Source organism: Acyrthosiphon pisum, chromosome A3 (genome assembly GCF_005508785.2).
Source record: "Acyrthosiphon pisum isolate AL4f chromosome A3, pea_aphid_22Mar2018_4r6ur, whole genome shotgun sequence".
In the NCBI taxonomy this organism is placed as follows: Eukaryota; Metazoa; Arthropoda; class Insecta; order Hemiptera; family Aphididae; genus Acyrthosiphon; species Acyrthosiphon pisum.
Genome location: NC_042496.1, coordinates 19,101,539 through 19,113,762, shown reverse-complemented (window position 1 = coordinate 19,113,762; position 12,224 = coordinate 19,101,539). Strand labels below are relative to the sequence as shown.

At 31.1% G+C, this 12,224-nt stretch overlaps 2 protein-coding genes across 4 annotated transcripts; one reads left to right on the top strand and one right to left on the bottom strand.

Annotated features, from left to right (window-relative positions):
- Window positions 1-6,912, bottom strand: LOC100163417 (helicase POLQ-like). Of its 3 annotated transcripts, none has more exons than XM_029491535.1 (14): window positions 6,513-6,911; window positions 6,263-6,414; window positions 5,913-6,204; window positions 5,640-5,842; window positions 5,432-5,580; window positions 5,222-5,349; window positions 5,034-5,146; window positions 4,419-4,559; window positions 3,745-4,200; window positions 3,419-3,514; window positions 3,087-3,260; window positions 644-772; window positions 291-425; window positions 1-224 (listed from the first exon to the last, which is right to left on the bottom strand). In XM_029491535.1, the coding sequence occupies exons 1-14, from the start codon at window positions 6,685-6,687 to the stop codon at window positions 117-119; spliced, it is 2,451 nt and encodes an 816-aa protein (XP_029347395.1). In that variant the 5' UTR covers window positions 6,688-6,911; the 3' UTR covers window positions 1-116. The 3 variants fall into 3 exon arrangements, with proteins under 3 accessions (XP_029347395.1, XP_003240510.1, XP_008183670.1); XM_003240462.4 differs by having other exon boundaries at window positions 6,263-6,441; window positions 6,513-6,910; XM_008185448.3 differs by lacking the exons at window positions 291-425; window positions 644-772; window positions 3,087-3,260 and having other exon boundaries at window positions 6,263-6,441; window positions 6,513-6,912.
- A 2,186-nt stretch (window positions 6,913-9,098) lies between these two features.
- Window positions 9,099-12,224, top strand: LOC100165470. The gene has a single exon (XM_008185589.3). It carries the CDS (start codon window positions 9,710-9,712, stop codon window positions 11,093-11,095), a length of 1,386 nt encoding a protein of 461 aa, XP_008183811.1. The 5' UTR covers window positions 9,099-9,709; the 3' UTR covers window positions 11,096-12,224.

The following is a 12,224-nucleotide window of genomic DNA, read 5'->3' as shown; positions in this document are numbered from 1 at the left end:
AAAATTCACTGTGACTTAATCAGTATCATTAGTATAATTGTAGATTTTAATATGTGGACTAGAGAAAACTAGTCTACTTGATGGAATGGTTTAGCAATTAATGCAGGATAAACTTTTTAGAACCATAAAGAATTTTCTTTATTTTTTGACATGGATTGGTTTAGATCTGCACGCAAACTTTCAGCTAATTCTTCTAGTGCTTCTGCTTCCGACAACAACATAAGCTATATAACAAAAAAAAAATATAAAAAAGTAAATTAAATAATAAAATTATAGTTAAAAAAATTCACTTTAGCAGAAGCAATCATCTCACGAGATACTTTTAATGGTAAATGATTAATAACATTGCATAATTCTTTTTTATTTGCTTTAGCTACATCATTCAATGTTTTATAGCCCGCTTTATACAGTTGAGTTGCTCTACCCTAAAATAAATACTTACATTAATTTGATTTAATGAAAAAAATTTCCATACTACAGTCGAACGTGGTTAACTCAAATTGAAGGGACCGGCTGAAACTGAAAGTTCAAGTTATCCGAGGATAATACAATCAGAAAATTCTAGGGACTGGGAAAAAAGATTGAGGTATTAACAATTTCAAGCTGACCACATTCGACCGTAATAAAAAGATCATATACTTACAAATCTCACTGATGGCAAACTCATTAATGATTCAAGATCTGATGAACTTCCTAATATTCCTATGTTAAGTTTAGGAATAATATTTTGAAATAACATTGGGAAATGATCCAATTTTTTATCTTTTAATGCCTAAAATTTAAAACTGATTTAATTTCAATAACATTAAATATTTTAGTTGAGTGGCACCCAACCCTATTTATAGCTATACTTTTGAAATAACAATACCAGTAGGCATTGGGGGCAGGCATGTCAAACAATCTGCTAATTTTTTTATGGCAAGTGGTTATCAATATTTATGGATAGTTAATTGTAAGAATGTATAAAAACAAAGATTATACAATTTTCATTTTGTGTCACAACTATGTTAAAAGTGGTTTAATACAATACAATTTCACTCAAAATTGAAAAGTTAGTGCAGAAAATAGATATGTGAAATGTCGCAAAAATTAAAAAATAATTAATTTGATTTGTTTTTAATTGAAATAATAAATAACAACAAATTCAATTGATAGTGGTTGTGTTCTAATGATTATAATTTAAATTTATATAAAATGAATTTTTTTTTCGATACATTTTTATATGCCCCTTTGAGGTGTTAAATTTAAATAAAATAAAATAAATATATTTAGTATTATATATTATAATACTAAAATAAATATATAAATATATTTAGTATTATGAGGATGTGTGACGGAAAAAAATCGATCAAAAAATTCCTTTAAAAACATGTTTGCGCGATCAAATAATATGGGTTACTGAGTGGTTTAATTGTAAAAACACCTATGAACAATATTGTAGAGATTTTTATATGGTTCCGTAAGAAGCCCAATTCTTGAAATTTTAATTTCTAAGTCCTAAAAATAACTTTTGAAAAATTAAAAAAAAAGTGTATTATTAATCACGATATATTTCATGATGTTTTAAAGATATCAAAAATCGGGCTACTTATCGAACCAGATAAAAATCTTCTCTACAATTTTGTTCATAGGTGTTTTTACAATTAAACCACTCAGTAACCCATATTATTTGATCGCGCAAAGTATGTTTTATAAGAAAACTGCAGAAAATTACGCTCAAGTTCTGCGCCCGTAAGCAGTGGCAGCATTCGATACTAGGTGTTCATACCACCACCCCGCGCGCCATAACGCAGTACCGCACCACTTTTTTAACAATCGTAAGAAATCCGATTTTTGATGTCGTATTCCAATCGTCCAATATCGCGTGGTAAATTAACAATTTTTTTTCCACTTATAACGATTAATTATTTTACTAATTAATAAAAATATAAAAAATCTGTCTTCTTTCGATTGTTATAAAAGTTCTTCTCTACAACTTTTATAATAGGTATTTTTACTGTAAAATATTTTAATAAGCCGCATTACTTGAATCTTCAATATTATAACGTAAGTCGTAAATTTTAGTCATATTGTTTTTGTTGTATATTCTACTAATTATATAGTTGTTAGTTATTACTTATTAATTATTATGATTATTTCATTAGATTAGCTGATTAGCATAATAGTGATTTATTAGTTATATTTAGGTGAAGTGAAACTTTTTGGTAATGTATAAGGGCCAGTTGCACCGTCTACGGTTAAACTTCGATTAAGCTTAATCAGCTGATAACAGATATTTAACCGGGCAAATTCGGCCGATTAAACTCCGGTTAACTTTAATCAGAGACGGTGCAACTGGCCCTAAGGCTCGGTAGTTATAGGACTTAACAAAAGAAAAATATGTAAGGAAAAATTGTAAAATATGTACTAAAAGAAATGTAAAATTTAGAAAAATAAATTTATAATATTTAAAATATGGCCGAAGTATGGCATTTTGACAATTTATTGACCTGAAAAATAGTTTTGAAAAGATAGTACATCAGAATATTAGAGCGATAGAGATTAAATGCGCATCGTACCATTGTCGTTAAATTAATAGTTCATTGCGATAATAACAATAAATACCTCCCTACATTAAATAATATTAATTTATATATTCAATATTATTGTTTTTAGAAAATATTAAAATATATACATAGTATACGTTATATGAAACTCAAAAAATATGCATTTTCACCCTAAAATTGACGAAATATAACATTTCAATTTTCGATTTATAAACTGGTTATTGAATAGCTAAGATTTTAAGCCTGGTCTGTTATAAATCGTAAACCTATAAAATAATATGACTATAGAATATATAACTTCTGAGCCCTAGTTATATGTTATTGAGCAAAAGTAAGTTTAAATATGATTGAATTTATTTCACACAATTATAATTCAAAAGATTCTCTTCAAATATAATTATTGATGCAATAAAATTAACTGAAAAATATAAGGCTAAAAGACCTAGATTTTAGGAAGTGGGTACTGGGTGGGTAAAATCATCTTACTTAACCTGAAAAAATGTCCTGGGCACCCTAGTTATAGTTAAATGTAGTATTTACCTCAGTAAATCTTAATATGGAAGAAGCATGTGATGCAGTTCTTGATAAGAATGAATGTATTGTTCCCCTTGGCAAGTTGTATGTTTTAGACACTGTCCAAATAGATTCTTTATTCCACAAATCGTTCAAAATCAAACTCATGAGAAATTTATTCCAAATATTTTCAGATACATTCTAATAGTTTTAACATAAAATTTAACTTAATAAAAATAAATAATTTATATGATATTGTGTTTTTGAGCATAACCAAGTTATTAGACAAGTTACAAATATTTATCACGGAACTATTTGGAATGTCGTTTTTTTTTTTTTAATTAAAGACACCTTCTTACTTTGACTTTTCCATAACTAAAGAATTGTGATATACATAATTCATTTAATCCCAATCGGTTAGCCAATGCTTGTTGGTCTCCTTGTAAATTTGTCATCTATAAGAAATTATAAGTTAAAAATCTTTATTACACTCATTTAACACTTGCTCCATTCAAGTCAAAAAAATGAATAGACAGTCGACATGAACACAAGGACGTTTTTAAATCCAGCCGATAATACAGATAGTTGTAGACTCATCGAGGGTAATGTACGGATGTCGCCTTTACCGAATATAATTCTCAGCTTGAATAGAATATAATATAATATGTTCTATTGCTATACTTACTATATCTAAAACATTTTGACGTTCTAGTGCGATACATTCTGTGTAAGGAACAGCTAAGTATAATAAATGAAGTTTATTAGTCAATATTAATGCACTTGAGGCTTCCAATAATTCTGTATATAACTTTTGTGCTTCTAATATGTCCAAGTTGGCAGCCACTGCAGCTTTTGCAATTGATGTTAGTTTTAATTTGTCTTCGATTGGCTTATCAAATGCATTTATTGATTTTAATTTATCTAAACATGATTCTACTAGATCTGATGCAACTGTACATTCAACATTACGTTTCTCAGCTTGTTGAATAAAAAGTGTACGCTTCATCAGGTCTACCAGTTGTTGTTGACTAGACGTACACCCTGTACTTACAGAGCTTAATATCATTGAATAAACTACACTTTCTTCTGTGCCAAGGCAGCTGTCAACATGTTCAACACCACTTTCTAGTAATACTTTAATCTAAAATATAAAATATTAATGGTCATATATAATTAAGAGAAAGCATTTATTCAACACTAAAATTTAACTCAATTATAAATGTATACTGATACATTTTATCATAAATTCCATAAAAAATATGCACAGGTAAGCCACTGTATTTGTCAACTAGACTAATTATTATGAAAATTACAAAATAAAAAAAACCATTTGTAAAATTATAATGTATTCATAATAACCTTTTCCTTATCATTTTCTTGAAACAACAGTACACTGTCACCACTTTCTGTCAGACCAGCTCTACCAGCACGTCCTACCATTTGTCTGTATGTGCTTTGTTTCATAAAATCTCGTCCGACATATGGTGATGTGATTATGACCTAACAAATTAAAATTTTTATTTCAATAAAACTGTACAGTATTACATGTGGGGTGGGCCCAGTTTCGTCCTGGCCATGGCCCCTCTGTTTTTTTAGGGTATTGTAATTTGTGTGGCGTCCATTTAGAGAGTAGGGACTCTGCAAAGTATTTATCGAAATATTTAACCATTTTTAGGCACAATTTATGGTGGGGCATTGTGGGGCCCCTTAAAAAAACTGATCCATGGCCTATGGGCTTTTGGTGTGCCAAGCTGACACTGAGTGGATCAAAGAACTGGAATTTTACACCTTTTTTAACAACTATAATTATTGAATCTCGATAAAAAAAGAAATTATATTGTGAGTACATTTTTTTTAGTCATTTTCAGAGGTGCTATGTTAAAGTTAGTGGCACAAATGGGGTTTAGAATAAGATTGTACGATTTGTTTTCACTTATGGTCTAATGTTCTAAAATATAAATTGTTTAATTTTACTCTTTGGGCTGGAAGATTTACACCAGCTGCCAATGTTGATGTACAACAAATACATTTAAGAATACCATCTAGAAAAGCTTCTTCTATCAGTTTTCTTTCAGCATTCGTCAACCCTAAACATTTATTACTTAAAGCATATTTCATATGTAATATTATACTATAGCAATATAATGTACTTTGGGTCTTACCTGAATTATGATATGCGACTCCAAAGAGGATACTTCTGGATAATAAAGGACACACTTTACCGTCGCCTTCTTCTTTCAATGCTTTATACAATTCTTCTTTTTGTTTAAGTTTAACTTTTGTTTCCTCACTATTAGATTTATAAAATATTACTATAGGTACATTTTGTAAGATTTCAATGATAACAATATCTTACTATGAATAATGCTTACCGTCCAATAGTCTTATAAATAATTTTGGCAATACTCTGACAACTGCTCTTGGTAGGACAAAAAATCAAACAGCTACCATCCGGTAATATTTCACGAACAAGAAGCCCAATACCACTGGGGTCTAAAAGTTTCATATCAGTTGAATAAGCCTAATTAAAGATAATTATTATTTTTAATCAAAAATAAATTTTCAAAACTTTAAACTTACGTCAAAATCTAATTTTCTATCAAGTTTACTTTTCAAAGAACCATCAATATCTTTATTTATCACAAATATTTGTTCGTTTAGTTTTATAGTTTCTGTGAGCTTTACAGGTCTAAAATCTCTTGTGTATACGTGAGCATTTAAAAAGTCACCTATTTCTTGCATATTTCCAATTGTAGCTGACATACCAATTATCTGAATATTATCTAGTTAATAGCAGCTATGGTAAGTATTTTAAAAACAATAATATCAAGTTATAGTTTAAATATTACTTACGTTTGGACTGCTTGGAGTCTAAAACTTTTGTAAGAGTTGCTTCTAACAAAGCTCCCCTTTTTTGTTCGCCGAGAAGATGCAATTCATCAACGACAATCATTCCAACACTCCGTCCACCTAACTGACCATTATCAGCCAGCATACAATCAACCAGTCCAGCTCCTCTCTCTAGAGTGCATATATATATTGATGATTTACGTTTACGATGAAGTGGAGGATGTTTCCCTTTGCCACCAACATATTCTTCAACATTGAATTCCAAGTTAAGGCCAAATGGACATAAAGATTGCACCTACTCAAATATTGTATTAAAAATCGGTTTTAAAGATTTATCATAATTTACTTCATACCTTTTCTTGGACTAGTGCAACATATGGCAAAATAAATATAACATTACGTTCATAAACTATGAGTTCTTTAAGCATAAGAATTTCTGCTACAAGTGTTTTTCCGCCACTTGTAGGCAATGCATAAATCAAGTTTTTTCTTCTTTTTATCGCATCTAAATTCAAACATTCAATTTGCCAATCTACGTGTAAAATGTTGTATTATGAAGAAGTCGTATATCTAAAACGCTCAAAGATTTAAAAAAATTCAAACCATAAAGCTGTGTAATTCCTTTGTGTTTTTTGAACAAATGTTTTACTTTGTGTGGCAAACCAAAAAAATCACTATCACCGTCCACGTGAAGTCGTTTTTGAGAGTTTCCATCGAAAGTTGTTTCTAATTGTCGTTTCTGGTTCGAAACATTTGAAATTACACTAATATTTTTCATCTTAAAAATGTAATTATATAATACTTTTGTCGGATGTTATTATACTATGAAAACGAACGATATTTAACGATCTCATTCTAAATAATAATACGTTGAGAGCGTAATAGTTACTTCTAATTTTTAGTATAAAAATGATTGAGCTTTTAAGCTGTAAGTTGTAACAACCACTAACAACTGTCAACTGTGAACTGAATGTAATATTTAAAAATATATTTAAGGAGGAATGCTTCATCGGTTCATGATAATTGATAACAAAAACATAATATTATCACAGAATAGATAAAAAATATAACAGTTTGGCTTGGAATAAACAACAAATTACATTATCCATAGACATAATATTATGTCTATGACATTATCACTGGCCTCCGAATTTAAAAATATTTAAATTTTTAATATTATATTATTAGATACATAAGTACAATTTCACAACTGAATACTGAGTATAAATGTATAATATAATGACATCAATTTCCAATAATATTGTATACTTTAGTTAGTACTTTAGTATATTAATTAGGCAGTGGTATTCAAATGATGAGTCTTAACATAGTAACTAGTATAAAAGTAGTAAGATTGTAAGACACAAAGTAATAACATTAAACTATATAGTATATACTTATGTGTTTAGGAAGTTGCAGGTGAGCATAATATAAAATTATTCATTTTTTATTCATTCTTATTTTTCTAGACTACAGACTGTAGATGACGATTCATTATTTGAAAAATTAACAATGGAAAATAAACTATATAACGCTATTGGTTAATTCAATAATAATTTTCTTCACAGACCACGTTTACTTAAGTGTAGGTAATTTATATTTTTACACTAACCATGATCTAAATCTCAAAAAGTAATAATATTTTAGTATATAACAAATAATAATATATATAAGATTTAATATTTTATAAGATTTTTGTATAACACAGCCGTAAAATAAAACAATATTTATATACTTTTTAAATTTTATAATATACTAGCTGCCCGATTTTCCTCCGGAAGAAATTATTTTTTTATAATTTAATTTAAAAACATGACTATTTTTAGCCTTTAGGGTTCCGTACGGTAAAACGGGACCCTATTACTAAGGCTCTGCTGTCCGTCCGTCCGTCTGTCACCAGGCTATATCTCATGAACCATGAAAGTAAGAAAGTTGAAATTTTCACAGATTATGTATTTCTGTTGCCGCTATAACAACAAATACTAAAAATCCTAGAATATATAATATAAGCAGTGTTGCCAGCATGCTTATAGCTGATGATGGCACGGAACCCTTCGTGTGCGAGTCCGACTCACAGTCGCACTAGGCCTGTTTTTTTTGGCTATACAATTAATATAATGTAATGACATATCGACATATCGTAGTTATTGTTATAACAATTATATATTGCTAATTTCTGAAAATTATATATCCTAAATTTTGAATTCAACCACTGGAGTGAGTGGTAAATGTTATTCTTTTTATTATAGAATAGAGATAAGGTAGAAAAAATATAACAATAAATTATTTGTTCAATGAATAATTTACTCGTATATATTTCAAATAGAAAAATTCAAGTACAAACAAATAAATAACAATAAGAAATAAGCAAACAAACCGGTTTCCTTCGTCTCCAAAATCAAGTTAGATTCTTATATATATAGATTAAAGTATTGAACGATGCATATATAGCATAAAACAGTACATTCATGTTAGTCACTAACAAATAACAATATACCTATAATAGGTATAATACCGTAATATACTGTAATAGTGATCAAAATGAGTAGGTTTTGTCAAAGAACATGAAAATAATATTTTAATTATGATGATTGATAAATAATAATAATTATTATTATAACTTAATCATCATAAATTTGAAAAAAAAAAATATAGATTTTTATGAAGCTGTCCCAAAAAGCAAGCTTGTAAAGGGGAGAAGCGAGTTTAAAAACAGTTAGACAATATAAATTAAACATAATATAAAACAATACTAACCATACATGTATCATTCAAAGTTAACTTATAATTATTTGAATTTTAAGTTAACTATTAATTATTAAATATTTAATTAAATATTAAATATTAATTAATAAATTTAATTTAAATATTAATTAATAAATTAAATATTAAATAATTACTAAACGCCAAGTTCAGTTTCATAGGTAATAATAATAATAATAATAATACTTAATTCATAAAATATTTAAATCTAAATTATTTACATTGTTTAAAAATGTTTTTTTATTATAAAAAGTCGATACATCATCAATATTTAATCGTCTTAATGTACACGTAAAATATTTTTTTCGTCAAACATTTTCTTACTAACCGCCAACCGGTGTATGTTTAGGTTTATAATATTATTTAATTAATTCAATAAATTAAAAACAATTAAAACTAAATGAAAATAATATGATAATAATAATAATAATAAAATACATTATTTCAAAATTATTTCAATTTAGCTTGGCCAGTGAAAAAACCTTGGCGGGAGACCCCTGGTCTATACAGTCTGAACTGTACCATAGAAAATATAGAGGTACTACTGTTACTAGTTACTACAACTGTTGTAGGGTTTGTTGTGGGTATCGGTTGTAGGGTTTGTTGTATAAGCCATCGCCATGACAATTAACAAAGTAATATGTCATTATGCCATGATGGTCAGATGCCGGATGTTTGTATACTTGTATAGTATCATTTCATGTTTGTAGGCTGTTCTGCACCTGTTGCACGGATAATTTAGGTTTTTTTAATTTTTAAAAACTGTTATTCGTACGCCATCTTATGTTCTTAACGCTTTACTGGCTACACCTACTGTTATAGCGTAAATCGTGTTGACGATCACACATCGATTGCCAATAACGTTTTTCTCATTGAACATTATTATTTGTCTTGAGTTGTTAATTTATTGTTATAGTAAACACAGGCGTTTTATCGTTAATTGTCAATAACAGTTTTGAGTGACTATTTCGATTTTCGTTTACTGTACGCATGTAAGCAGCACTCAACTATACGTTTGGGGCAGACAGCAGGTTACGATGCACGAGAGAACGTACGAAATACCTAGCTTGTTGCAAACGGCGTACTACGCTTGCACCGAGATCGAGCGTGACAGGTTCGACTTTCTGGAGGTACCTGACGTCGATATGCGACATTGTTGCGAGTCGCTGTTTGAAATATTAAAAATCGACAAAAACCGAAACGAGGGCAACGAAAGGCAGACCATGTTCAACAGGTTGCGGTTGACCATCGACGACAAGAGGTTTCAAAACATATACGAGGAGGCAGCGTCGCACGGTCACATACATTGCCTGAAACTCGCTCGCGAGATCGGCATCCCTTGGAACGAAATTTCCAGAGAAAAATATGGAGCGTGTGAACTGGCTGCGAAATCGGGATATCTGGAATGTCTCAGATACGCCCGCGAAAACGGGTGCCCTTGGGACAAATGGACATGTATAAATGCCGCGACAAATGGTCACATGGACTGCCTGGTATACGCACGGGAAAACGGGTGCCCTTGGGACAAGAGAACATGTGCCGGTGCCGCGTTGCACGGTCGCAAGGACTGCTTGCTTTACGCACGGGAAAATAGGTGCCCTTGGGACGAGTGGACATGCATAAATGCCGCAACGAATGGTCACATGGACTGCCTAGTATACGCACGGGAAAACGGGTGCCCTTGGGACGATTGGACATGCGCCGGTGCCGCGTTGCACGGTCGCAAGGACTGCCTGGTTTACGCACGGGAAAACGGCTGCCCGTGGGACGTGAAAACTTGCAGTTATGCCGCGAAGAACGGTCACATGGACTGCTTGGTATACGCACGGGAAAACGGGTGCCATTGGGACAGGTTGACATGCTGCAATGCCGCATTGAACGGTCACGTGGACTGCCTAGTTTACGCGCGGGAAAACGGGTGCCCGTGGGACGCGAATACGTGCACCTTTGCCGCGAAGAACGGACACAAGGACTGCCTAATTTACGCACGGGAAAACGGGTGCCCTTGGAACGATTGGACATGCTTAAATGCTGCAACAAACGGTCACATGGACTGCCTGGTATACGCCAGGGAAAACGGCTGCCCGTGGAATGAGAAAACTTGCAGCTATGCCGCATTGAACGGTCATATGGACTGTCTGGTATACGCATGGGAAAACGGGTGCCCTTGGGATGAGTGGACATGCATAAATGCCGCAACAAACGGTCACATGGACTGCCTGGTATACGCCCGGGAAAACGGCTGCCCTTGGAATGAGAAAACTTGTAGCTATGCCGCATTGAACGGTCACATTGACTGCCTGATATACGCACGGGAAAACGGCTGCCCGTGGAATGCCGATACGTACACTTTTGCAATAAAGAACGGTCACATGGACTGTGTGGTTTATGCTCGTGAAAACGGGGTCATAATTTTGGTATAGCCAACTATCGATTTTTCAAATTTATTTTTTCTAAAATGTGTATTTTAGGGAGCTTTATATAAGAATGTAAAAAAAAAAGCCCGGACAAACTTCGTTTTGGTATTATAACTATTCAAAATTTGTGATATTACGTTTATACGAATGTGCGCAACACTACTTTAATGATGCGCGGAGGAACTTGTGTTTGGTGTTTTTTCGATTTTTTTCAACGCTACCCAATTATGTTCTTTTTAACAACTTTTTTTAATTCCGACTGTCTACACAAAGTGGTTTTACTGCACAGAAAATCGGGGGTTATTTTTTTGTCAATTCTTAGTATTTTTTTTAAAAAATGTAGTTTTTGAAGTTTTTCATCAACAGCTTCAGAACGAAGTTTATCAGGGCTTTTTTTTTACAATATTATAAAGCACCTTTAAATGCACATTTAGAAAAAAAAATTTTAAAAATTGATAGGTTTCCCTTGAGACGAGCGGAAGTGCCCCTATGTTGCGTTGAACGGTCACATACTGCTTGTTCTACACAACTATTTGGTTGCACTAAGAGCGAATCAATTCTTCATAACTAGAAACTCTAGTAATATTTAATCGTTTTTTTTTATTCATGTGACATATTGACTGTATTTTTATTATGATTGTATGTTACAAGTTCTTTCCATTCGCTACATATAAGAATATAGAATATTTTGTATCTTGCTAAGGGCCAATACACAAATACTCCAACTTATATAGTAAATTATTAATAAATTGTTTGATAAATATTATATATTTTAATCTTGTATCAACTATAAATAAAATGTATTTACATGGTATAAATTGTCATAGATGCATATAATTCAACCGGATCTTACTGTAACGAATCTATGAAATACTAAATGCATGCGCCAGGACCCACTACATAAATGAATACTTGAATATTTCATTTTGATTTGAATTAAAACTCAACCGTTGAATAATAGTAACATTCAATAGTTAGTAGATAATTATTTGAAAATACATAACTTAGGCGGCTAGGTAATCAAGAAACATAAGACATAAGGATAAAACAAAATCTAAATTTACATATTACTATTATAAATTTTCACTCAAATAGACAACTCTTTTTTCAACAATACATCATAATGTGTATTCTG

What these genes read in the sequence shown, in the direction of transcription:
- LOC100163417 (XM_003240462.4), bottom strand. Translation starts at nt 6,687, where the DNA reads ATGAAAAATATTAGTGTAATTTCAAATGTTTCGAACCAGAAACGACAA. An exon ending in ATAGAAAATTAGATTTTGAC is followed by an intron (nt 5,581 to 5,639) that starts GTAAGTTTAAAG and finishes ATCTTTAATTAG; the next exon opens with GCTTATTCAACTGATATGAA. An exon ending in GTTTGCCATCAGTGAGATTT is followed by an intron (nt 426 to 643) that starts GTAAGTATATGA and finishes TATTTATTTTAG; the next exon opens with GGTAGAGCAACTCAACTGTA.
- LOC100165470 (XM_008185589.3), top strand. Translation starts at nt 9,710, where the DNA reads ATGCACGAGAGAACGTACGAAATACCTAGCTTGTTGCAAACGGCGTAC.